Source organism: Rattus norvegicus, chromosome 8 (genome assembly GCF_021556685.1).
Source record: "Rattus norvegicus strain SHRSP/BbbUtx chromosome 8, alternate assembly SHRSP_T2T, whole genome shotgun sequence".
NCBI lineage: Eukaryota > Metazoa > Chordata > Mammalia > Rodentia > Muridae > Rattus > Rattus norvegicus.
This window is the reverse complement of record NC_141541.1, coordinates 37,019,674-37,047,551: the sequence shown is the minus strand read 5'-3', so window position 1 is coordinate 37,047,551 and position 27,878 is coordinate 37,019,674. Positions and strand designations below refer to the sequence as shown.

The 27,878-nt window shown below is 47.8% G+C and overlaps 1 protein-coding gene across 1 annotated transcript; it reads left to right on the top strand.

The window, feature by feature from the left end:
• The first annotated feature begins 4 nt into the window (after window positions 1-4).
• Kcnj5 (potassium inwardly-rectifying channel, subfamily J, member 5) lies at window positions 5-27,878 on the top strand. The gene is given in 3 exon segments (NM_017297.2): window positions 5-178; window positions 20,542-21,480; window positions 25,828-27,878. Coding segments are annotated over 2 exon segments (1,260 nt in total). The 5' UTR covers window positions 5-178; window positions 20,542-20,543; the 3' UTR covers window positions 26,151-27,878.

The window sequence follows — 27,878 nt, the reverse complement described above, 5'->3', positions numbered from 1 at the left end:
TTTACACGCCTCTGCTAGCTGGACCTGCGACACCAGAGTGGCTCAGGGCGGCTGCCGGTACGTAGGCAATGCCTGAGGCTATGGAATCCCCTGGAGAGCCCTGAGAGCCACACGCACCGCCTTGAAGGGATCGCCAGAAGTTAGCCCCAAGGGTTCAGAGAAGCTCTCTGCTCTACGAGTAAGTTGTCTCCTTTCCCTGGAGTCCCTCCCCAGCCCAGCGACTTTCCCAAGCCGGATCCTTCTAGGGGTCCTGTGGTTCTAAAAGCAGGCTTTGCTCCGGAGCCTGTCCTTGGGTTGCGACTGGATGGGAACAAGATTGGCGGTCCAAAGTTCAGCAAACTGAAGCTGGCTTTAGCTGCCAGCCGCCCCAAGATGAGGAGTCCACCCTCCCCAGGACCGTAAACGCCCTGCTCCCAGCACCAGACCGGGATACGTGGGCTACAAAATCCTTCCATCTTTGGCTTGCCTGGCCAGGCCTTGAGGGGAGAGAACCTTGCTACCTTCAAGTGGGGACAGAGATGGTCAGGTTGGGTGACCCCCTAGACCTTAGACTCTCCTACTTTCTAGTCAAATTGGGAGAGTGCTTTTGTGGTAGCAGTCCTCTCAGCGTTGGTCACTACTTATATACTTTCCTTCCTTATAAGACAGTTCTGTGATTGTTCAAAAGAAGGGTTAAAGCTAAAAGCTGGAGGAGGGTGGGCATACATCCGCTTTCTCTTGACAGCGTGTCTCCCTGGCAATCTGCTCTGTAGCCCTTGATTCTATCAGGGTCTCCTTCAAATGCAAGGGCAGGCCACTAGGATGGGGTTTTCTATCCTGGGACTGTGAAGCAGACTTCCTTCAGTGTTGGCTCCTCAAAATTTCATGGGATATTCCCAAAAGGCAGTGGAGGTTCTAGGCTGCCCAGCATCCATACCAAGAGCCCTGGGGCCCTGTCATAGGGAATCTTTCAAACACCAGGACAACAGAGGGAACATGCATGTTCATGCTGACTCTTTTCAGTTAGACAGAGACTAGCAGCTGTCTTGTTCCACAGGTTAGAAATGGCAGCCTATGGGGTGAGTGACTGAGCTTACAACAGGAGATTCTCATCAGCATCCGACACCAAAGTGTACCTATTCCTTATCATAAGCAATCTGCCTGATTCATAGAGCACAATCCCATGTGGAGACCCAGTGGGGAAGCAGTTAATGTTCATGGAACTGGGGTGTTGAGCTGGGACAGGGTTCTATGAGTTAACCTGGATGCAAGCCCTGTGAGGCAGAACTAGGTTTTCCTGCTTTCTAAAGGGAACTAAAGCAAAAGGCTCTCTGGGCCCTAAAGGGGGATTCTAATCTTCATAGTCCTCGCCTTCAAATCCAGAGCCCATTTCCTACCAAACACTAATGCTGTAAGGTGTTCCAGCTTCCTGGGATCCATGCCTTTGCTTAGGTACAGTCTCTCTCCACCTTCTTTGCTACTAGAGAGACAGGTCATCACTATGCAGACCTGGCTAGCCTGGGACTCACTGTGTAGACCAAGTTGACTTCACAGAAATCTGCCCACCTCTGCCCCTGGAGTGCTGGGATTACAGGCATGGGCCACCGGGTTTATATGCATGGAGACTTGAGTCTCATCTCAGGGTTTCCCAGGCTCTGGTAGGTGAACAGAGCAGAGCGATGCTGTGGGATTTATAATTGGGATTATATTGGATTGAGTTGGGCTATGCCATCAAGGGTTGGCTAGACTCCTTGGAATCATAGACTTCTGAACAGGTCTGGAATATACTAGTCTTACAGCTTCCATTGGGAGTACTAGGGGACAGGGTGTACTTGGGAGCCCCAGACCAGCATTGAAAGAGGCACTATCACAGAGATAACTTCATCCTCCAACAACACCCAGCCATCTTCCCCAGATTTATCACCTAGCTGTCCAACAGAAAAAGGACCATAGCCTCTCCCAGACAGCTACCAACTGCTGGCCAGCCACTCAGAAGCATCATTTCTTGCTTAAGAGCACATCTGCTTTAAGCATAAAACGAGTGCGTTCTATGCTCCACCTAGCAAACAGGTCAGTTGTGGGAGGAGAGAAGGCAGGAGGGACGGCAGGAGATGGATGGAGTTGGTCATCCCTTCTGCCCAGAGCTGACTGAATGCCTCTGTCCAGAGTTGTCCCAAAGCAGAAATTCCTATTCTGTATAGTCAGATCTCAGAAGAACTCCCTAGTATCCATTCCCCTGAGGCTGCCTTCCACATCTGAGCGTTCAGATCACCTTGTTTTGTGGGTTCCATGGACATATCGATATATCCTTCCTCTGTACACGATGCACAGGCTGCACGGTCCTTCCCCTCTCAGGACCTTACAAGCACATGACTAGGTTTCGGATCCATGAGTGCAATTCTTCTAAGTCTACTGTGGTCATCTGTGAGGAAGTTTACTACAGAGCAGTGTGTTCAGTCTCTGGTTCCTGCTCCCTCCTAAGATGCTGGGATTCTGGATACCTCCTGTGGCCAAGCCGCCAGAGGGTGTGCTGGAAGTTCAAATACCTGAAAACTCCATCCACTTCTGAACACTATTTAAAACCGCCTCAGCATCCAGTTGATCACCTGGCATGCACCAGGAATAAATGATTGTTGGAGCTTTTCGAATGCAGTCATTTCGCCGGGGTTGTTTTCCATTGAGAAACCATTAGCTGAATGATGCCTGCGTCTTCCAAGCCAATACTGACCAGGTTTTTAGACTGGGGGTGGAGAACAATGGGGTGAAACTGAGTGGAGGGCAGGAATCTATGGGTGGCTCAGGGTAGCCATTTTTAAATTAAGCTTTTTCACTGTGTGTGAACTGGTCACTGAGAGGCAGCACTCCTGAGGGGGACCCATCATCAGCTGACGACTAAGACACTCGTCAGCCATGGAGAAAATTTCCCGTCCTATTTTATTCCTTTTCTTTCCCTTTAGAGACAGGAGAATGAGAGTTCAGATACAAAGAATTACAGGGAGGAATTTGAATAAAATTACCTGAATGTTTTTTTTTCCAAAACAATTCAGGAAGTGGATTTCTTTGAAATTATTTTAAAAGCCAGGAGAGGAAATGCAAAGGGGGGAGACTGGGTGAGTGGCTGTCCTGGGTGTCTAGTTCCTCCTACCCTCGACTTTCTGATAAGAGAGCTATTCTTGTCAACAGAGCCCAGAGTGACATCAACCTTTGCCAAGAGCTGTGTTAAAGCTAAATGTCAGAACCAAACCTTTAACACAGAACCCTGGAGATCCTGGCTAGAGCTTAAATATTAAGTTCTACTGCCAGTCCAGACCAGAGCAGGCTGGGAGCAAAGGTCAGGGATAATCTGACCAGTTAGCAGGTGGCAACAGCTCTTCCGGATCTCCAAGGACAAGTGTACAGGCAACCAGAATATCCGGGAGAAATGACAAAGAAGCAGAAGAGGGGCTGGGATTGCCGGGCAGCTCCTCGTGGCCCTGACTTAGCTGTCTAGGCTGGGAATGCTGCCTGTCTATCGGCTTCTTTCCCACCCCAGGCTCCCCATCTTACAACTAAGGAGACCTTAGTGGGAAAAAGGGAAAGCAAGAACCAAGAGGACTCAGACGCCCTTTGGGGCTGAGCCCCTGTTCTCTGATTCTAGTCCTCAGCCATCTTGACACCGACTCTGGCCACTAAGAATACGTAAGCTTGGCGGGCAGTAGATTGGAAGAGCGACTCACGTATGGCCCTGCTTCTGCCCTAAGAAGGTGTTGTCTCTAATGCAAGAGAAGCAGGCCATGGAAGTCCAGGTCCCTGGGGCCCTTTACAAAGAAAAGCTGTCATGACAGCAGGGAAACCTCACCGAACAGCAGCCTTTCCTGCACTCCCAGGGCCGGAGGAATTTGTTTGTTTCCTAATCCCACCTTCAACCATGAACTATGAAAGTCACTCACGTCCCTTCAGACTGCAGGTGAGCTCCTGCCTTATGCAAGTGTTTGAGAGAGAAGACAGACTCATCCATACGCCTGGCCTGCTCTGCCCTGTGAGGAGGTGTGACTTACAGCCTGGTTGGCAAGTGACAAGAGAGACACAGGTAGAGAGTGGCTAGCAGGGCAGCCTCAATGAAGGCATGCAGGAAAGGCTTCTATAGGGCCTGGTAAAAATAGATCTGCTAGTGGCCAGGAGGAGTGGCCTGCAGAGGAAGGAGTGCAGGGAGACCCAGGACAGTAAGGAAACAGGATGAAGAGCTAAGAAATGGGGCCTGGGGCTGGCCATGACAGTCCTGGGGAGCCTAGCCCTGCCTCATCTGTGGCTCTCCCTCCACCTCTGATAAGCACTCATACCCGCACCGTATTATTTTCCCTCCCCCTCCCCTTCCCTCTCTTCCTCACCTCCACTCTCACTCTCTTTGATCACCTGACCTTCAAGGCCTCTCACCCCACCTTTTTTTTTAAACTACTTTCATCATTCTCTTGTTTCTTTTATTAAATGTTTTGTTTTTTTTTTTTTATTTTGGATCATTATAGGCTTGTATGCAGGGTAAGCAATAACCATTAGGGAGCACTGCCATATCTTCACCACTTTCTCTCAATATGAACATATTACCAAACTGACCAAATAGTTGCCAACCAATCTATACTTCCACTCATATGGGCATCTTGTATGTTTCCCCAGATCACCACATAGGTACCCAGTCACCCTGCCCACCTCTCAACCCTGGCAGCTACCAGACTGCCTCCTATTTCTTTTTTTTTTATTTCATAATGTCAAGAATATGATATAAATAGGATGATAATTTGGGGTTTGACCGTTCTCACAATTACCTGGAGATTTGGATTCCCTTGTGTCTGTGTATGTCTCTATGTGTTTATATGTGTGTGTATGTATGTATATATGTATGTATGTGTGTATGTGTGTACATATGTATATATGTATTATGTGTGTACATATATATACATGTATGTGTACATATGTATATACGTACGTATGTATGTATATGTATGTATATATGTATGTATGTGTGTATGTGTGTACATATGTATATATGTATTATGCGTGTACATATATACACATATATGTGTACATATGTATACACGTATGTATGTATGTATATGTATGTATATATGTATGTGTATACGTATATGTGTGTATGTATGTATGTGTGTGTACATATGTATATATGTATGTATGTATGTGTGTGTACATATGTATATATGTATGTGTGTATGTGTGTATATATATACACATATATGTATGTGTGTATGTATATATGTATGCATGCATGTACATATGTATGTGTGTATAAGTTATTGCTGAGGGTCCATTGTGTGAAAACGTCACAGTTTATTTAGTCATCTACCCATTAAAAGGCATCTGAGTGCCCAGGATTCAGAACTGTCACCAGTGCTTCTGTTTTTATTGATCAACTGGTTTTATGTGAGCATAAGTTTCTATTTTTCCACAGAAAGTGCCCAGTAGTTTGCTTTCTAGGTCACAGAGTAGTGATATGTTTAGTTAAATTAAAATAAAAGTCAGAGCGTTTAAGAACTCATATTTCTCTTTGGGTGGAATGGAATTTGGTTCCCAGCACCCATACCTGGAAGCTCACAATCACTTTTAACTCACATGCACCATCATGTCTTTCTTTCTCATGACTGACTCTTCCGCAGGCTGTCCTGGCAGGTGGAGAGTGTGGTGGAGGAAGGGACAGGGACTGCTATCTGTCCTAGTAGAGCGAGCAGCTGAGGCTGACCTGGCCGCTGGCCTGGTCACACTGGGCTGTGACTGTTTACCAGATTGGAAACTGAAAGCAGGATGTATGCACAGTTTAGCCTAGCGTGCAGGAAGCCTGCTTCATCGTTAGCACTGTATAGCAGAGAGAAGGAGAGAGAAACTAGATGTGCAGTCTCCGTTCCCTTCCTCCTGCAGGTTCAAGGCTGGGTTAGCCTAGACGGGGCCATCACAGAGAGGGAATCTTAGCTTGGTAGTTGTTGCATTTTATAAAAAGAAACAGAAGGAATCATGTTTGTTGGAGGTGTGGTACAGTGCAGGAAAAGGGGGTTCCTCTGCAGGTCCAAGCTGGGGCATCTGTCCCCCTGAGGTACCAGCCACATGACTGGTATAGAATAGAGTTTATTTAGGGTGTGGAGAGAAGATTTGAGGGGCTAGTAGAGTCTGAGAGGGAGAGAGAAAGGAAGAGTAGAGGAATAGAGTAGAGGCCGGCCATGAACATGTGGAGAGAGGGGGAGGGGAATGGGGAGAGAAGGGACAGAGGGGGAAGAAGGGGAGAGAGAAGGGAAGAGGGAGAGAGAGCAAGGAAGGAAGAGAACAAGAGAAGAGAGAGAAGGGGGAGGCAAGCAGCCCCTTTTATAGTGACTCAGGCATACCTGGCTGTTGCCAGGCAACTGTGGGGCAGAGCCTAGAAGAACTGCTAACAATTAGTACACAGACCCCCATGCACCCCAGTAGGTTTCAGCTGTAATTCTGGGGCCATATCTACTGTACCCTGGTTCCCTGGTTCTTCCCCACCCTGGCCCAATTTTTGCCCTCTCACACCCAAAGCTTTTCACCTCGTCTGCCTTCTTGCCGCTGTCCTCTTGGCATGTCTGTGTGATACTTCAGGAATTGGCAGCAGCCCAGGAAATCTGTCCCCCACCCCCAGACCTTCGAGAGGAAACAAGGGGTTTTTCACTTTGACTTAATTATTAATCCCTTTTATTATTTAATGCAGTATTCATACAGTGCGGGGCAAAAAATGAAGAAATGCATTAGAATTACGCTATTTCATAGACATGGCAGGCTTAAAAAGAAAAAATATAGATACAAATAGGGGATAAATGTAAAATGAATTAGTTTGATCTTCAAGCCCTTTTATGCATCATTTTTCTTGAGTCTTCTGCGGGGGGACAGGGAGTGTGTCTGCGAACTCTACAAGCACACCACAGCGGAGTATCAAAGTGAGGAGCTGTGGGTGTCCCTCAGCAGTTCTCCAGGGTGAGCCATGAAACATCCCCGTTTATGGAAGCTGGCAGTCAGTCCTCTCCATGGATGTACTTAAATAGGTTTTCACTCACTCTTTTATGCCTTTGTATTTACTCTGGAGGACCGAATCCAGAAGGAGAATGCTGGACCTCCCCCCTCACATGTGTGTAGACAGGAAGGCTTCTCCCTGGGAAGCTGACAAACACTACTTACTCTGCTTTTCATCTCAATCACAAACTCTCAGTATTTTCCTTTCTATAATGACAAGATGGCCTGGGGACTAGTCCAGGGCACTTCCACTTGGGTTCTCATTTCTCTCCAGCCCCCAGAAGCTGATGCAGGAGGCGCTTCCTGTCTGAGCCAGCAGCCAGTTGCCACCTTCACTGGGTAGCCTGAGGCTCTGAAGACCCCAAGCTCACCTTCTGGTGCTCCTATGGAGACACCTGACCCTTTTGTTGTGCAGCTAGAAGCCAGGGCCACCTGTGAGTCCCGCTGTGAAATCAGTCAGTGTCCCTTGGACATCCTCAGTGTTTCTGAGGGTGGCTTCCCAGGAATGAGGAGTGAGGGGCACTATCTGTGCTCTCTCAGGCACCTCCACTCTGCAACTCTGCAACAGACTAATATTATCAGAGTCTCGTGGGAGCCAGTGAAAGAACATGCAGAGAACCCAATAGAACTGCAGAAGCCACCGCTACCCCATGGTGATAAGTCTGCAGTGTAGGTGAACCAGCTCGTACCACACCTGCCCGGAACCCAGGCCAACCAGAGTGAAGGGGGCAGGGATATTACCCTGAAGTCTGGCAAGATGGGATCTCCTGATAAGATGGGTTCTACAGCCCATGGTTCCCATGGACACCTTTAGGCTTTTACAAGGCCAGAGACAAGGGGTGGGGACCTATTGGATAACATGTGACCCAGGGAACACCCGCAGTCAGGAGAGGCAGAATTAACCTGTTGTAAGAGATGCGCTGAACACATGCTTGAAACAAAGCAGGAAGAGTCTGAAGCCATGGGGACCCGTTTAGGACACCTGTTTCTAAGGACGTCTTGGTATCTGAGTCCAAAAGAGGCGCAACTGAGTAACTGCAGCAACTCGAGTCCTCTGCCTGCTTCCCCAACTTGACTCAACAGTAATTTGGCCTATGCTGAAGCCATTTTGGGGGTCCTCCTCTGAGGAGCAGAGGCAGCTAGGGTACAGGCCAGGTGTATCCTGAGCAGAAGAGAAGGCAAATCTGACAGATCCCCAAAGACGGAGTCTGCGGTGCTGATGGAGAGGAGCCCTCAGCTAGCCCAGGCTTCTGCTCGCCGCCCCCTTTAATGGGAGCTCCTCTCAGCCCAGATCCCAGCAACCATAGCCCTGCTTGCAGTGATGACGTGTCCCTTCTGACACCAGCTATTCCTAGAGCCACACTGTCCCTGGCTCTATACTCCACCGAGTGCCCTTTGCCCTGCTCCTGGGTCCTGGCCTGCACTCACTCCCCTCCAAAGGCGCATGTAATCTTATCACATTGGCTATGGGAGAGCCTCTGCCCAGGGCCATCTGCTTAGAGCAGAGATAAAAGAACCAAACATCCCTTAAGCTCTCCTGAACCCCTAAGAAACAACAGCATCCTGGGAATAAAGCACTGGGCTCTTAACACTCAGCTGCGTGGTCCTGCTACACCATCACGGCTGACTGCTGGTGGTCAGCAACCATTTCATCTGAGATAAAAGGTAGCAGAGAGGTTGCCTGCTCTGCTCTCCTGTGCTCACAGCTTCCCTGAAGGGTTTGCATTTGCAATCAGAACTCTTTTCCTATTGAGAACCCCACCACCACCATTAGTAAAATGCAGGACCATGGCCAGGTGCCTGGTGCACTGCTCTCTGCAGCCCTCTAGAAGGGCTGCTGGCTGGTGAGGAAAAGGGACACTCTTGGAGTGCAAGGTGCCCCAGCAAGCCAGCTGCATGGCAGAATGGGCTTGGAGGATACAGCCGTAGGGAATAGTCAAGGCTGGTGAGAACAAGGGAAACAGCCCTTGACCTCACTCTGTTGGGCAGTGTCCACAAATGGAAGGCCCTGCTTTCTTCTGCCCTGACTGACTGCCGGTGCTTGTGGCACTAAAGAGAAAAGCTTTGAGAAAACTGTGTGTGTCCCTTGAGCCCTTAGTCCCAGGATCACTGCCACTCAAAGTACAATCTACTTTTCCTGGGAGGAGAAGGACCCTCTCCAGCTCAGTAGCCCAGAAATGTAACTCAGAGACAACAGACCAAACATGTCTCATGGATGCCTTTTCTTTACCTTGCACAATGTTGTCAAAGTTGAGCTCATTATTACCACATAATGTAGAATTTTGCTTTCAGTTTGCTCTTTTAAAAAACTGAGGGTTGGGGATTTAGCTCAGTGGTAGATCGCTTGCCTAGCAAGCACAAGGCCCTGGGTTCGGTCCCCAGCTCTGAAAAAAAGAAAAAAAAAAACTGAAACAGAGCCTCATTCCATGGCCTAGCCTGGTCGAGAACTTTCTATGTAACTAAGACTACTCTCACACTTGCCACCCTGCTGCTTCAGCCACCCCAGTGCTGGGATTAGAGCCAGGTGCCGCCATGCCCGACTTCATCTTCAAATCTTTTCATTTCCAAACTTTCTAGAAGAAAGTAGTGGAGCCACGGCATACTGTCAAGACACAATCCTTCCAGAAACGCGCGCGTGTACACGGCTTGCTACAGTCCCCACCGTGCCTCGCTATGTCCCACAAGCTTGGAACAGTTTTGTTTACTTTTACCATCTGTTTGGATAATTGCTTTTTCCTAGACTAGAGACAGTAAAGTATTCAAGTCTTTATACAAATTGCCCAATGCAAACCAGGTTTAGAGACACATACTTACAATCCCAACCATACTCCAGAGGCAGAGACAGGAGGATCAGAAGGTTCAATATCTTCCTTGGCCAGAAGTCACCCTGGGATAGTAAATCTCCATATTTTAAAAAAATGCAAAACGGGGTGTGAGAAAACATTACATCTGAATTAAGATATGAGAGAGACTGTTATCTGCTTTAGTCTGATAAGTAGCTAATGCAGTGTCCTTCCAGATAGAGCCTAACACAGCAGCTCCTCACCAGCCTCTCATACCTGCTTTTGTAGGCGGCTGAGTTCAGCGCTTACCATGGCTTCTGTTTGCTGCCAGCATGCACAGTGCACTCATCAAAGTATTCAGGAGGAGTGAAGTATTTGCCTTGGCTCCTGGCAGAAGCAGACTCACTCAGATGAAGAGTAGCTAACCCAGGGATGGGTGTTAAAGAGGGAACCAGTGGCTACCGCCAATGGTCTCCTTCGTAGAGTCTGCTCTCTAAGCAGACACTTCTGAGAGGAAAGAGAGGGCAGCATTAGTGATTCTGTCAGGTTAGTTGATGCTCCATGGACCATAGGTGCTCTCAATCTCCTTGGAGCAATGAGGGATGCTTGGGAGCAGGGGATGCTGACCTATGGCTCCTGGGGTATCAGGAGGGGAGAGCGAGGGCAGAGAAGACAGCACTGGTGAGAACAAGCAGAGAAGCAGCTGTGCCACTGGCAGCCTGGGAAACAGAGCGGCCCATCTTAATTTCATTGACTTCCTGACACAGATCAGGGGTCTGTCCATCTGACCGCAAGCTGGGTCAGGTTGTGTTGAAGGCCGTGGCAGCACAGGGCAACTTGGTAGGACTCTGAGGAGTGATGGGGAGCAGCCAGCGCTCACAGCAGATCAAGAGGAACCCGGCCCCACCCACTCAGACACTGCAGCCTTAAGCATGCCACTAATTGACTGTGTTTCTGTGATTTGCAAAATCAAACTATTAAAAGGGACTTCATAAGTGTGTGTGAGATGATTCAGTACATAGGCACCCGGCACAGAGACTGGCTAGGCATTGGATACCTGAGCCCTTGTTCCTGCTTGACCCTCTTGCCAAGGTTTTGCTGCTCTGTTCCCCTGTAGACCCTCTCTGTGCAACAGCTCTGCTGACCCTCCCTCACCTCCTCAGCCACGCCAAGTGAAGAACTGAGCCTTGGATTTCACGTCGTCGTTCCCTACAGAGCTCACCTGTTGGTCATTGTGTTCTCTGGGGTCTTGTGAGTTGGATGAAAGCAGGGAACAGAGCTGCAGTCTTCACTCACTTGCCTACCAGAGACCCGGGTAAGCAGAGCTAGTTGCCCTGTGCACACAGGGTGGAGGCAGGTCTGTCTCTCAGGAAGAAACTGAAGGCCACAGGCAATGATGACACCGGGATACCTTAGGGAAAATGCAGACACGAAATGCGGAAAAACCCCCAGACTCAGTAAGTCAGAATAGCATCCCAACAATACCTCCCATGAACGGAAGGCACACCAGAGCTGCTGTGGGGAGCTTCTAGATTCCTCCACCCCCAGGGCCCAGCAAAGCACAAGTGTTCAGTGGGAACTCATTAACTGGCTAATTGGCTGGCTGGCTGGCTGGAGAAAGTCTTGCATCTTGTTTCCTTAAGCTTGCAGACTTAGTACCTTATGTGCTATGACCCAAACTGACCCAGGCATACCAGCCAGGAATTCAAGAATAAACCTCACCTAAATTGATCAACTCGATAGCTGCAATATGATGAGGTTTCTCAGCGAAGTCCCTGTTGGGCTTTTAAAGATTTGTTTCTGCTGGTCTTTGTGCCAGTAAGCCTCAGAGTGCTCTAAAAAAGGGTTTCGCTTTAAGAATATATGTTTGAAAAGCTAGGAAGTCAAGATTAGCCCCTAGGGAAAGGCCAACATTTTGGTGTGGTTTGCACACAGGCTCTTGGGGTTGGGGGAGTGTAGACCAGCCCCTCCCTAAGTAAGAGAGCACTAGGTAAGGAGATCGGGCCTTGTCCAATATTGAATTGTACTAATCCACCCTCACCAGACCCCTGGGCCCTGCTAATCCACTGTTCCAGGGACAATATTACTATCTTCTCTTCCACATCCACCCCTGGCATCTGGCAGTCATGCCATGATTTCTACGTTCAGCTAGAGAAGTCTGTAAGTATCTGGGGCTTTTCTTCTTTCAGCTGACTGGAGGGCAGAAAAGATGTGAGAGGAGGATTGTGTTTGTTTGCTTGTTTGTTTGTTTGTTTGTTTGGTTGGTTGGTTGGTTGGTTGGTTGGTTTAGGTTGGATTTCTGAGACAGGATTTCTCTGTGTAGCCCTGGCTGTCCTAGAATTTCTTCTGTAGACCAGGCTGTCTTCAGACTCTGAGATCCGCCTGCCTCTGCCTCCCAAGTGCTGAAATCAAAGGCATGCACCACCATGCTCTTTGTGTTTTGTCCCAGTAGGCATGTTGTCCTAGACTACCCGCTAGGCTAGGAGGGTATCAAAAACCTCGGTCTGTCACATTCTATAAGGCCAGGCTGAAAGCCTCAGGTCTCAGGACTTGGGTTCTCACTGAGTTCTGAAACTTCAGGTCTTAAGGGCTCCCCAATGCTCTGCTCGGAGATCACATTCTAACGCCCACCTCCACTGCTCAAGCTGCCCTGCCTTCTTAGCTCCACTGCCCATGGGGCCCCTTCCTCCCCAAAGCATCTCTACACTTTGCTGCTGCAGGAGGTTCCTGGTAAGTCTCTCAGGAGCAGGAAGCAAGCAAGCTGTTACAGGCTGAGCAGGCCAGCCTCAGAGGAAATGCTCATAGCCCTGCCCCAGCTCTGCCTGAGGTAAACCAGCCAAAAGGAAACATTTTTTTTAGAGAGTTCTCCAGACACTGTCTTGGGAGATGAGGTGAGGGGTTCACAACTATGGTGTGGAAAGTGGAGGAATCCAAATCTACAAACAGAGTTTATTCACCAGCACAGCCCTGTTTGTGTGTGTGTGGGGGGGGGGAGCGATTAAAAATAATAATCACATCATGTGCCCTTGATGAGATTTTGAAACTCCCATTTTCCCCTTTGGCAAAACAAAGACAAAAACCATCTCCCTCACAATGAAGGATGTGGAGCCATGGGCTCATGAGCCTTCATCCTTGACCCTAGGACCCCCTGCTTGCCTCCTCTCCTAGAGGTGCACTCAGTATCTGAACTGAGGCAACCTGGTCAGTGGCCGGCAGATCCTATGCTGAGCTCTGCCCTGTTTCCATTTCTGCCATAGCTGATGACCACAAACAAAACAGCATCCACCGAGCATCAGAGGTGCAGCCATGGTGTGATCCTGACCCTGTTCAGTTCTCACAGGGAACTTGAGCTCCTCTCCCCTCCTAGGGATATGAGACATCCAGTCTCTGTCCTTGTAGGACTGTGGCTGCCTTGGGAGCCATCTCTTCTCTGTTCTCAGAAGCAGTCACTTTCTTGCTGTGTAGATCCTTCCGTCTTTAAAGAAGAAAACTATCGACTCCTGCCTCAGGAAAGCCAAGTCCCTCTGAGGGTGGCTATAATTAGGTCAGGTTGACATCACCTTCACACTGTTCCAACCATGGAAGCAGGGTCCCCAAGTCCTGGGGCTTCAGGGAGTGTCTGTAGGAATAGGGATCATGGGGCAACTTGGAATTTTGCTTGGTTAAATGTGTCTTCTCTGTACTAGATATAGACACCATTTCTAGTGCCTTTAACACTCCCTGCTAATCGGGGCGCATTTGAGAGGAGCAAGGCAGCCCAGCCACCAACCTGCTTGGAGCATTTTCATATTTTAACACTGCAGTGCAGTAGTTATGGGGGAGTTGGGGTTCCTTTGTAGATCGTTAGTCTTGTTAATAAAGGAGTTAGTTTAAACAGACTCAAAAGGATGCTCTGGGAGCATTTTATTAAAGTTTGAAAGAAAACCTATAGGCCAGACAAGCTGAAGAAAGAGATAGGTAAGAGGAAGCAAGATAGCTGTGCCATTTAAATCGAATTCAAGAAAGCAAGCAGGTTCAGCAACAGGGACCGAAAGCAGCTCGGTGGTGGAAGTGAAAGGAGCTGTAGGGTACCCAAAGTGTCAGGGAATGCACACTCAGGATATGGACTAGTATCCAAGCAACCAGCCAACCAAGTAAGCAAGAAAGCAAGCAACAAACAAAGGATGTATAGAGAAGGGAAAGTTATTGTTATTACTATTTTGCTAGAACTTAGAAAAGTGGGCAGGCTTAGCAGTGTGCATGACAGAAGCTTGCTTTAAAAAGTGTTTGATTTTATTTCATGTGTATGGGTATTTTGCACACATGTATGTCTGTATACCATGTCCAGGCAAGGCCCACTGAGGTCAGAAGAGTGCATTGGATCCCCTGGAACTGGAGTTAAAGATCTGTGTGAGTTGCCATGTAAGTGCTGGGAATTGAACCTGAGTCCTCTGGAAGAGCAGCCAGTGCTCTTGACCAGTGAGCCACCTCCCCATGGCAAAAAAGGTCAAAAGCAGCTGCACTGGCGTATAAGTGCATCCTTTCCATTAGGAGTAATTGTCCCTTATATTGACTTAACTGGAATCACCTTTCCTGTGGAATAGTCTCCTGGCCAGTGACTGACAGGCCTGGCTGGATTAACTCTTGTTGTTCTTGTTAATTAAAGATATTCTCATACACCAAATTTTGATCATATTTTTCCCCTTCCCCAGCTCCTTCGGGATTTTGCCCACCTCCCCACCCACCCACCTTCATGCTCTTTTCTCTCTGATTTTCACCTTCCCAGCAGGCATCAGCCGGGAATAGTTTCTGTGTTAGGGATGGGACTTTGTGTCCACTTCCCTTCTCACTGCTGGGATATTTGTCTTGTTTGAACTTATGTAAGTCTTGTGTGTGCCGCCACGCTCTCTGTGTGCTTATACATGTATTAGTCCCATTGAACCTGGAAAACACTGTTTCCTTGGAAGCATCCACCACCTCTTACAATCATTCTCCTTCTCTTCCACAAAGATCCCTACTCCTTAGTGGTGGGAATGAGTAGGTGGGTGGTGGTTGTGGTGTTGATAAAGACATCTCATTAGGACTGAGTATGACATAGTCTTTTACTCTATGCATTGTATCCAGTTGTGGGTCTCTGTGCTACTGCAGGAAGGAGTTTCTCTAATGGGGTTGAGAAACACACTGATCTATAGGTACAGCCCTATGCTATTAGGGGGTCATTTTATTGCCATGTTCCTTTAGCAGAATAATAATAGCAGGTTTCCCCTTAGGCCCATGGTCTAGCTAGTCTAGTTCTTGGCCTCTTTAGCAGTGTCCAGTGTGGATTTCTATTGTAGAGTGGGCATCAAATCCAATTTTAAAGAAGCGGTTGGTAGCTCCCATCACATTTGTACCACTATTGCCTATCTTGCAGGCAGGGCTCTATTGTAGGCTGCCGAGTTTATATTACTGGGTGACGTTGATGATTACTTTTATAATCTGATAGCATGCAGAAAACCTTCCAGAGAACTGAATGCTAGTCAGTAGGGGTGAGGTTTTCAGTTGGGTGCCAGCTCGATCTCTTCATGTTTGACATAAGCATTGCCAATAGGCCTTACCATAAGGGTAACCTATCACATGTTGCAGAGAGAAGTGAGAAATCCAGAGAGATGTTTGTGATTCTTATTTTTCATAGGTGGGAAACTAAGACTCCCATCCCAGTGTGCTCTGCCCTAAAAGCTCCACCAAGTCTGAGTATCGCTCTTACCAGACTGCTACCCAGAGACTCCTGGACGTCTAACATTCTAGACCACCCCATGGTCCAGAACTTTTTGCACTGTGCTGGGTGTGTTGGGGGATCCTTTTCCCAAAGGTCTATTTAATGAATGTCGGTTTCACTCATGCACATCTCAAATACAGCTCCTTTGATTTGGCCACTTCTGCGACTCTTCACCTGTGTTTTATATCAAAGGGACTAGCTTTCTTTGCTGGACTTGAAGCCGTCTTTGTGGAGACCTTTCATCCTGTTCCAGTAATTCTTCCCATCCACAGGCGAAGGGGGGCAGTCAGAAGATAAGAACAGTAGCAGGGTGGCCAGGTCTAATAGGATTTACCCAAGGTGGATGCTTAAAGAGAGCAGCTAGCATACTCAGCCTGCCTCTAGCTGTCCTGGGCCTTTGTGTCTCCCTGGCTGTCACACACAGCTCTATACACTCTATGGATTCGAAGATGTAATGCACTGGTAGGTTGAGCCTATGCTCACCTGCTTCACAGCTCTAACTCTAGCTCCTAGTTCAGGGGCTGGACTATAGTAGTTCCATAATTAATACTCACATAATGAATGTAAAATTAATTGAATTGATCCTAGAACCTGACTTGAAGTCTACCTATATTGTCCCTAAAAATCTGTTTGGGTTGCTGGGCACCCAAGCACTGGAGGCCAGGATTTTCCAGGATGAGCCGACTCTTATGTTTTAAAGAAATCTGGGTAGTAACGGTTCCATGATCAAGCAGCTTGATCTCACACTGTAAACACCACTGAATTTTAGATGTTTCTTCTCTCCATGTGCTTAAAATTTGGGATAATTGAGCATTACATTGCATTTAAATTCAAAGGAGGAGAGATCATAAATTTATACAGTCACACAACTTAACCACAGAGACACAGTCTGAAGAAAATGCATCATTGGGTGATTTTGGAGAGCTTATTTATACAAATTAATATGGCCAAGAGCAGGCTGTATTATTTATTATGTGACGCTGTCTTAGGGGAACAGTGTTGTCTATGTAGTCTGCTGTTGATTTTAGCACTATTATGTGGTTCAGGACTGCATTTTAATAATACCCGCATCCCTTGTAGTGTTCTCCATAACGGCCCCCAGGCAAGGAGGGAAGAAAATAGTAGCTGAGATGCATAGCAAAGGAGAGCGAGGCAGACACAGAGAAAATTGTTTTTTCAATGACTCACAAAGCAAGTCTGTGCCTATCAAGCTCAAATCCAAGTCCTACCCTAAGTAGCTGTGACCAAATACTGGATTGGAGGCAACTTAAAGGAGAAGAGGTTTGCTTGGGCTTGAAGGTGTAGCCCATCACAGCAGAGAAAGCATAGCTGCAGGAGCATCCGGGAGCACCAGCAGTGAGCGCTTGCTCAAGTTTGGGCAGATCAGGAATCAGAGAAGGGGAGGGGCTTCCAGGGCTCAGTTTGCTTTCTCCTTCCTTTTTTTAATTAAATCTGGGACTCCAACCCACAGGCTCCTGCTGTCCACAATCAGGATGTGTCTCCCTTCTTCAGGTTTATCTCTCTGAAAACACCCTCACCGATAGGCCAAACTCGTGTCTCATTAATGACCTATAGAATTCTTAACCCAACCAAAGACTGTAAAACTTAGTCATCACACGCTGGGTGCCACAAGGAATATTTTAGGTACGTGCACGGCTCCTTAACTCAGAAACTTGCAGACTTTTCCTAGAGCGAAACCTTTTCAGATATGGGCAGAGGCATCCTAGAATACATCATTGTGCTTCTAGTACATTGCAGGGCCCTCTGCTATAAGAAGGCACGAAGGGTATTTTTAAAAACAGTAAAGAAGCAGTGCAGAAAATCAGCAGAGCTGAAGGCAGAGTACACGTTCTCATGTGCCCAGACTACGCATTCTCATGGCCCTGCCTTAGCCCTGTCCAGCATGGGTGACTAGAAGAGCTCACTACAACACTTCAGCTGGGTCCCCAGGAATGCAGGGGCTTTGGGGTTACCAGCACACTTCACCGGCTTTAGGAATCTCTGCTCAGATTCACCCAGGGGGACAGAACAAAACCCTATCTAGTGCTCTGTAAAGATAGTCCATGGTTTCCCTTCTTCCTTCATTTATCTTTGTAAATGCCACATTTGAGTGCAGGGAGCAGGTGGCTGTGTGCGGTGCGGAAATGGCCAATGGATGTCCGAGACAAATGGCCCTTCGAAAGAATGACTCTTCAATGTGACATTTTAAAAGTTACCTTGAAATTGCCACGCTACCTAGGTGGCAAAGGAAAAGATGTGCTAGAGTCATAAAATTTCTCAAAATGGCCAAAATTACCTTGGTTAGAGCCAATGGGGTAGTTAGTTCAGTGCTCTATGTCATTGGTATTTTGCTCTTTGTCTCATCTCTACAGTCTTGCGATCTGTGCCAAAAGAATTCATGCAAGACATAGAGAATATAGTTAGAAGGTGAAGCTTATTACAGACTAACACAGGCCACCCTCAATGGGTAAGAACAAACAGTGAACAAAGAGAACGTTGTGTTGATGTACATTGTAGGCAGACCACACTATTTGAAATAGACAGTTGTTTGGGTTCATATCTTTTGCTTTAATAAAATACTCCGAGAAAAAGGAACTTCTGGAAGGAAAGGGTTCATTTGGCTTATAACTTGCAACTCACCTTTCATCATTGAGGTCAGGGCAGGAGTGCAGGACAGGAACTTAAAGCAAAAGAATACTGGTTGCTTGCTAACTCTCTGACCTGCCCCCTGGCTCATGTTCATCTAGCATTCTTAAGTAATGCAGACCCACTTGCCTAAGGAATAGTGCTGCCCACAGTGGGCTATGCTCTTCTGTACCAATCATCAGTCAAGACAATCTCTCACAGATGTGGCCAAAAACCATTCTGATATAGTTAATCTCTCAACTGAGCCCCTCTCTTTCGGTGACTCTAAAATGTGTCAAGTTGACAAATGAAGCTAACTAATACAATATCTTCCCCAAGGGGAATTTTCCTCTCCAGATGATTGGTGGGCCAATTTTGACTGTCTCTTACAGGAGCTGGCCTTGGTATATGTATAGAATGCATCCAGCTAGATCTGAAACAAGCTTTTAAATACTTATAAATGGATGTTCTCAGAGAATTCATCATGTTCACTGAAGAACCAAATTTGACTTAGGTCCCTTTCCTCTGACTAATAACTAGAGCCCTACAGTTCCTGTCCTAGGTTTCACATGACCTTGATTATAAAGAAGGGTTCCAGCCCTTATGTCCTCCAAGCCTGCTAATTTCTAATTGGCTACTTATCAGTTTATAGAACACTCACCAGAATGGTTCCAAGGAATTCCATAAAATCCCAAAATTAGTGTTAGGGAACTTCCCACAAGGGACTACCCACAACTAAATTCCAAAGAGAGATATACCAAAGGTAAGGGTGAACATCCAGAGAGTGTGCCTGGATTTAAGCCTGAAGGAGAAAAATGTTACCTGAGGAGGGTCACAAAACGGTAAAAAGATATTTTGTTTCTCAATCAGTGCAACAAAGAAAATGATGGCCTGTGAGAATTATACACCCAGGAAAGGGTATTCTTGGGAAACCCAGGAAAAAATGTTTACAAAGGATGCCCTATGGATTCGTATGCTAGGATCAGGGCTCCAAGAAAATTCTGGAATTAGCAGTCTGTTATGCAAAGCTTGAGTCATAGAATACCATCATGTCTTTAAGGCTAAACCTCTGGGCTAGAGCAAGGTAAAATGAAATTCCAAACCTATATTGGCTAGATGCTGCTTCAAACATCATTTCCTCAACTGAAAACAGAGAATGGACAGGTTTGCTCAGCATGGTGGCCTACCCCAGCCATACCAGCACCACAGCCTCAACAGGAAGGTGAATGTTTGAGGCCACCTTGGGCTACATAGTAGCCTCCCTATCAACCTGAGACTATGTTAAAATAGAGGATAAACAAACAAAAACTTTAACAACAATGAAAGAGAAACTGACAGATTATAACTGCAGCGGGATTAAACAAGCAAATGGAGCTGCATTCCTTAGCTCCACTCCTGCCCCTGGGCAAGCTGTTGTCAGTAACCAGAGGAGATCACAGTCTGTCCTGTCTTTATCAGCCTCCAAGCATTTTAAGTGGGCTTGAGCAGAATGTCAGGAAGGCAATAGAAGGAACGCTCCAAGTCCCCATGTGTCTCTTTGAAGTGGCATGTACTCTAAAAGCAGTCCTTTTGAAAGCCTTGGGGTACGAACACCCATCCATCTCAATTGCCCAGGACTAACTAGATCAGATTTTCCAAGGGTGCATCTACACAGTGGTCTGTCATTTTAATAAGTGCTCAGATGGCCAGGCTTCCCACTCAGACAGCAGGAGTGACCACTCACTGAACCAGACACATGCTGTCTTGTCCTTTCTGTCATCTGCTAAAGGATCCCCAGAAAAAAGAAGGGAGACAGAGGGCCTTAAAGGACAGCACAGGCTTGGGGCCGGGTGAGTAGGAATCCAACATCAGCCTTCATACATTCTTTAGATCTTCCCCTGCTTTCTTGTTCATTCTCCCATTCTTCACACAGTGGTGCTTTTAAACCACAGTGTGTGTCACATGATGTATTCTGGGTGTCTGGCATGTAGCAAGGAGCAAAAGGGCACAAAATTCTTCCCTTGAGAACCTTGTATCCTAACAAAATAGTAGACATCCACAGGAGGGGAAGAGCCATGTCTCAATGGTTAAGAGCACTGGCTGCTCTTTCAGAGAGCCTGGCTTTGATTCCTAGCCCCCACAGGCAGCTGACAACTGTCTGTAACTCCATGCCCAGGAGATCTGAGGCCTTTTCTAGCTCCACTGGCATAGGCATGTACATGGTGTGCATACATATGCAAGCAAAACATACATACATATAAAAAGCAGTAATAAAAGGGATCACAGTCTCTAACTCTGACAGGCTATGGTGTTGACTATAAAGGACAATCCCATGAGAGTTCCCAGAAGGGAGTAGCCTCCCATTCCAAATCTGTACTAATCAGAGTGTACACGTCACTAATGATAGTGTCATTTTAATCCACTGTATCTCAGCTATGGCCGGTGATTCTAGGAATGCTATGAATCAAGACATGGAGATAGGAGTCACCTCCCAGGACCACAAGAAGATCCCCAAACAGGCTCGGGATTACATCCCCATTGCCACAGACCGCACTCGCCTGCTGCCGGAAGGCAAGAAGCCACGCCAGCGCTACATGGAGAAGACCGGCAAGTGTAACGTGCACCATGGCAATGTTCAGGAAACCTACCGCTACCTAAGTGACCTCTTCACCACCCTGGTGGACCTCAAATGGCGCTTCAACCTTCTGGTCTTCACCATGGTCTACACCATTACTTGGCTATTCTTTGGCTTCATCTGGTGGCTCATTGCTTATGTCCGAGGTGATCTGGACCACGTGGGTGACCAAGAGTGGATCCCTTGTGTTGAAAACCTTAGTGGCTTTGTGTCTGCTTTCCTGTTCTCCATTGAGACAGAAACAACCATTGGGTATGGCTTCAGAGTCATTACAGAGAAGTGTCCAGAGGGGATCATTCTCCTTCTAGTGCAGGCCATCCTGGGCTCTATTGTTAATGCCTTCATGGTGGGTTGCATGTTTGTAAAGATCAGCCAGCCAAAGAAGAGAGCAGAGACCCTCATGTTCTCCAACAATGCTGTCATCTCCATGCGGGATGAGAAGCTGTGCCTCATGTTCCGGGTAGGGGACCTCCGAAACTCCCATATCGTGGAGGCCTCCATCCGCGCCAAGCTTATCAAGTCCCGGCAGACCAAAGAAGGGGAATTCATCCCCTTGAACCAGACCGACATTAACGTGGGCTTTGACACTGGTGACGACCGCCTCTTCCTGGTGTCCCCCCTCATCATCTCCCATGAGATCAATGAGAAGAGCCCTTTCTGGGAGATGTCTCGTGCTCAACTGGAGCAGGAAGAGTTCGAGGTTGTGGTCATACTAGAAGGGATGGTAGAAGCCACAGGTAAGACATTTTGCCCTCCTCAGCCCTGTGATCCACTTCCTACTCTATGGAGCCAGGGCTCTAGCAGGTGCAAGTTTGTGTGTGAGAATCCCAAGGTTGCAGTGAGGGCACTTCTATCCCTAATGTGACCCAAGGGGCAGTTACCCAAGACAGAGCACCAACAATAGCTAGCGTGGGCTGAACTTACCACCTTCTAGGCCTGGTTCTAGGTTTTAAGCATATATTACAATGTTGGTCCTCTAACACCTCCATAAGAGAGAAGTCATGGTTTAGAAACAGAGGCTCAGATGTGAGCAAGCGCCACCAAGACAGGAGAACCCGAGAGCCAGCCCTCATGTCCAACAGATCAAAATGCTTCCTGTCCTAAGACATGCATGGAGTGGCTGGGAAAGCTGGGCTGGGTAAGAGAGGTTGCAGTGTTTTAGAGTGAAATTTCATAGCTTTATACATCACTGCTTCTCCGCCTTCCTAATGCCTCGATCCTTATGGCTCCTTATGTTGTGGTGATCCCCGATTGTGGCTACTTTATCATGCATAATTTTGCTACTGTCATGAATCACAATGTAAATATCTGATATTCAGGACATATGACATGCCACCCCTGTGGGGGTCGCATCCCACAGGTTGAGAACCACCGCTGTACATGTTGTGTCCTCATCATTAGGGGAGGATAGTTTTGCTCTGTGTGGCTGTGATAAAATATTTTTGACCTAAAGCAACTTGGAAGGGGGAAAGGTTTATTCTTTACTCATCTTCTCGGTCCCTCATTGAGGGAACTCGGGACAGAAACTCCACAGAAACCATGAAAGCGTATTGCTTACTGGTTTGCTCCCTCTTGCACTCTTATACAGCCCAGGCCCACCTGTCTCAGGGTAGTACCACTTACAGTGGGCTGGACCAGCCCACAAAAATCATTAAACAAAACAACCCCCCCCACCTCGCTCTGGACATTCCCACAGGCCAATCTGATAGAGGCGATTGAGATTCCCTTTTCCCTTTGCCTTGTGTTAAGTTGACGGAGATTAACCAGTTCAGGTGGTACCCAGTATGCGGCCTTTCTTAAGTTCCCAGGTATTTCCCCCACAAGCCTTATGTTTAAGAGGACCTACTCTCCAGATCTGTTGAGAGCCACAGGCAGCAACCCTCACAGTCAGCCCACCTGCTTCTTGGGAAGGAGAGCCCATCAGACAGATGCCATATCTGTCCTCCTCTGCCTTCCTTCTCCTTATTTCATCGGGTGGACTGAGAAGCAAGTTAACACAAGGGCTGACCTGGTCAAAAGTCCCCCATGCTCAGAATAATACATCTGTTTCAAAACCTTGCAAATAGCGTGTAGATGGTCTTTATTCCCCTTTACAGATACAGATACTGGGCCTTCAAAGGACTAGGCAGACATTAAGTGTGCACACTCTGGCTTTTATGTACAAGTCTCCAGCTTTTTCTACGTACCACACTGGTCCCTAAGATGTTAGAGGCTTGTCAAAGGTGGACAAGCATACCTTGTCACCCCTTGGGAATCTGGTTACTGGTTGGGAGACTCAGACAGGACCTCTATAAGCCTTCCTTCCCATTTCCAAGTCAGAGTCAGGCAGGGTGATGGCAGGCCCTAGGGACTGTGCCAAAGGCTGCCTGGCCATCTGCTGGAGGGCCGGAGCCTAGCCAGGAAGCATATGGTGGCAGCTGGAGGAGCCCCTAGGGCTGAGGACAGTCAGGAAGCAGGAAGCTGATTCGTGTGCCTGAGGACTCTAGGGTCAGTGTGTCCTTGGTAACAGGGTCAGCATAGAGCATAAGATCACTTTCTAGGGAAGGAGCTCCTCTCTGAAGTCCTGAAGAAAGGATCAGGCAGAGACAGCCTCATGGATCCCTAGTGATGTGCTCCCTACCACCAGCTGTGCCATAGGAGAGCACCCACAGGCTACCCAGCAGAAGGAGTAGATGCTGACCCAGTTTGCCCACTCCTCCCACATTTCCCTGAAAGCTCTGTCCTAACTGTCCTGCCCTAACACAACCTGTCCTAGCTCATCCTTGTTCTCTGTCTGTGAAATATGAAGGTCACTAGACCACCTACTCACAAATGACCTTGGTTGTCCCCTTGCTATGCTCAGGGAGCCTTGGCATGAATTCAGGCCGAGTTTGAGCAGCATAGCTCTTCCATATCGCTCCTATGGGAGTCTGGGTAATGTGCTTGTCATGTCTGCAAATGAGGAGGGTCAATAGCGTATGCTGGTGGGGAGACTAAGGACCAAACGGAGTGCCACTGATGAGACACAGAGTTGATATGTTCACTGGAAGGCAACAGTTGCAAGCAGCCAGGGTCTCTGGCTACCGGATAGCCTGTCATTTCCCTAGAGGACAAAAAGAACGGACAATGAGAAGATCTCTGAGGGACCTCTGCAGACACTCTTGTGGGAGTCCGTGCTAGGGTCTTTTTGGAGTCCTGGAAGCCTGCAGGCATAGGGGTGTGTGTAGACTGGTCAGTATCCAGCTTGGGTGTTTCTACCTCTGCTGGGATCATGGTTATACAACCAGAATGAGGCCCGAGTGGATAGGCCTGAGTTGGGCAGGTATCACTCTGAGAGCAAAGTGAGGGCTATAAGGCCGCCGTGTGTGGGATGCTTTGGGGGACCCAGGCTCAGATGAGTGGGAAGCAGCTTTCGGCCTCACTTTGTTTGTATGGTCCCTTTCCCGAAGAAGAACTAGGTAGGAACTGGGGAAGACCTAAGTGGGAACAGGAGAGGGGGTAGGTAGGAACTGGAGAAAGCTTCCCTTCAGTATCTAAAGAGCACAAGCTAGTCCTTCCTTGGGCAGAATGTGAAATAAAAATTTGCTTTTCTGTGACCCTAAGCACAGAGGCTTCCTCATCCATAAACAAAACAGCCCTCCTTCTCTGGAGAGGAAACAACACCTAAAAATAGCCCAGCCATGGCGGCACAGAGAAAGACTGACAGCATTAGAGCATCCTCAAATCCAGAAGCCAGGCTGCTGTGTTAGTTTGCTCCCCTTCCTGTGCATGCGTGCATGTTCATTTGTGGATACATGGACATGCATGTGTTCATGAGTGTGCAGGCTTCTGGTGTATGTCCACTCAAAATTATTCCCCTGTGGTGTGATGCCCACTAGCTTCCCTCTGGTCCCTTACCTTCAACTTATCTTGTCCAAACCCTGGTCCTGCCTCCTTTCTGGCGTCAGTCTACTACTAGTAAATGTCACTTTCAAAAATGATGTCCTTGTCTGCAAGTATTTCATGTCCCCCACCCTTTCCAGCATCCAGAAATGTATTCTAGAATCCTGCTTGCCCATTGGTCCTTTTCTTCCCTTAGTGTAGTTTGAGCTCCTCCACCACAAGGACCATCATTTAGCTTCATCTGCCAGGTCCCTGTCACAAAGAGGAAGTTCAAGAGATGCTTGAAAGGCCGAAGAGATGCCTCAGCAGTTGAGAGCACTGACTGCTCTCCCAGAGGTCCTGAGTTCAATTCCCAGCAACCACATGGTGGTTCACAACCATCTGTAGTGAGATTAGAAACCTTCTGGTGTGTCTGAAGACAGCTCCAGTGTACTTATATACATAAAATAAATAAAAAACTTAAAAAAAAAGAGAGATGCTTGAAAAAGTATTGGAGGAATTGATGACTGGATATATAATAGTTGGAAGGATGGAGGGTGTCTTGGCGACTTTTCTATTGCTGTGAAGGGACACCATGACCAAGGCTTTCTTATAAAAGAAAGCATTTAATTGGGGACTTGCTTGCAGTTTCTACAGGGTTAGCCCATTCATATCATTGGAGTAATCATGGTAGCAGCAGGCCAGTATAGTGCTGGAGCAGTAGCTGAGAATTTACATCTTATCCACAGGTATCAGGCAAAAAGGAGAGAGAGATGGAGAGAGAGAGAGAGACAGACAGACAGACAGACAGAGAGACTGGCCCTGACATGGAATTTTGAAACCTCAATTAACAACCCCCAGTAACATTTCCAACAAGGGCACACCTCCTAATCCTTCCTAAACAGTCTACAAGCTAGAAGCCAAACATTCAAATATATGAGTCTATGGTGGCTATTTTCATTCAAGCCACCACAAAAGGGTAGATGGATGGATGATTTAATGGCCCAATATTGGTTTGACTGAGTGAATGGATGGACAGATAATGAATACACAGTTATGCAAACAGATGGACGATGGAACAGAAAAATAGATGACTGGATGAATAGATGTATGTATAGGCAGGTGGATGGATGGATGGATGAATGGATGGATGGATGGATGGATGGATGGATGGATGGATGGGAGGGTGGGTGGATAGATGGATAGATGGTGCTCCCTAAGGCATGTGGCTTCTGTTTCCCCAGGCATGACTTGCCAAGCACGGAGCTCTTACATGGATACAGAGGTGCTCTGGGGTCACCGATTCACACCAGTCCTCACCTTGGAAAAGGGCTTCTATGAGGTGGACTACAACACTTTCCACGACACCTATGAGACCAACACACCCAGCTGCTGTGCCAAGGAGCTGGCAGAAATGAAGAGGAATGGTCAGCTCCTCCAGTCCTTGCCCAGTCCTCCTTTGCTTGGGGGCTGCGCTGAGGCTGAGAAAGAAGCAGAGGCTGAGCATGATGAGGAGGAGGAACCCAATGGACTGAGTGTGTCCCGGGCAACAAGGGGCTCAATGTGAAGCCTGTGTGCTACCCAGAGCCTCTTCCTGTCAGACACCAAGGAGCCTGAGAGGCCAGAGAGGCCAATTAGTTGAGCAAGCTTTGTGGAGTCCCAGGAGTATGGGACTTCTACAAAGAGGAACAGTGTGGTGAGGCCTCGCATCTCCTCCTCAGGGCCTCGGAGCAAGTGGCGTTGACTAGGCCTCCCAAGAAGTGTTTTCTCGGCCTCTGTGAAGGAGAGCATTAGGGGTCACCAGGGTGGGCTTCCCAAGGAGGAGTTCTAAGGTGTCATCCATCCTCTCTCTGACTGCTGAAGCCTGCTCACTGGCCTCCCTGATTCTCTGTTTCCTCAGCACAATCACTGAGGCCTGTGAATGGAGGGACTAATTCCATCCATGGATACTCAGGCCTCCAACTGGGGATGAGTTCACAGAGGCCTTCCAGGGGCAATGCCCTGCAGTCTGAGGCCAAAACCCACTGATTTAATAGCTTCTTAGCAAGGCCCCTTAACCTCTGATACTACCTACTGTGTGTTTTCCTCTTCTGTGTCCTCTTCCATGGACACTACGGCTTACAGGGTAATTGATTTAATTAGAGTGGCCCTAGGACACTGAGTACCTAGGAGCACACACAATGTCGTCCTCACAACTGCCTGGCACTCCTACTCACACTTCAAAGGACAGACACAGCAGTTGTGGCTTTTGTAGGAGTGTGTGGCAAAAGAACTTCAAAGAACCGACCTCTAAAGCGGTCCCGGGGAACATGTGAATTTCAGAGAGCCAGATTAGCTCATTGGTACTAACATAGGGATGGCAGACAGGAAAGAGACACAAGGATAATTTTAAAATAAGTATCTGGAGCCTGGTGTTGTGATGCATGCCTGTAATCCTAGCATTTGGCAGGCTGAGGCAGAATTGAGAATTTGAAGCCAGCCGGGGCTATATAGCCCTGTCTGAAAAAAGCAAGAGACAAACTACAACCAAGGAAACATCTGCCACAGTTGTTGCATGGGGGCTCCTCGGAGAAAAGTAGGCTATGAAACACAAGTGACAAGAGGCCATAAAGGCATCTTCACTGCCAAGCCAAGTGTGGACCAGAGTCTTGGGCTGCCGCTGAGATGCCTCTGGGCCTCCTCCCTATGGAACAGCTCCAACATGGTGGTGGGACCTAGAGGGAGGTCCCTGAGAACAGGATGAGAGTTGGTGGGTGACTAGGGAAAGAAGAGTCTAAGTGTGGAGCAGAGCCTTGGGGTCCACAGCCTCAGAGACCTTTCTCTTCCAGTCTAGGAGATCTGATGGTCGGTCAGTGAAGCATTATGTTGAAAACAAAGTTGGCCTGGTCTTGGGAATATGCTAGCATGATCCCCAACACCTCTACCCGGGTGTTCATGGCTCTCAACCAGCCTCTGAGAATAGAAGCACCTTCCTGCCAGGCCCTAGAGAACTTTCTCTGGCATCTCCAAGGAGATGAGACGCTAAGGTAGGCTAGGGAACAGCATCCTAACCTCAGGCCTTGTTCCCCTTAGACAGGGTGCCCAGGTCTCTAGGCTGGTGAGAAGGTGTCCTAGGATGGCTAGCTACATTGTGGACCAGACACAGATAGAAGAGGGGAACCTTGACTTGTTATCTGGGCTGAATCTTGAAAGACAGTCTAAAGCCAGTGGTTCTCAACCTTCCTAATGCTGTGACCTTTTAATATAGTTCCTCATGTTGTGATGACCCCAATCATAAAATTATTTTTGTTCCTAA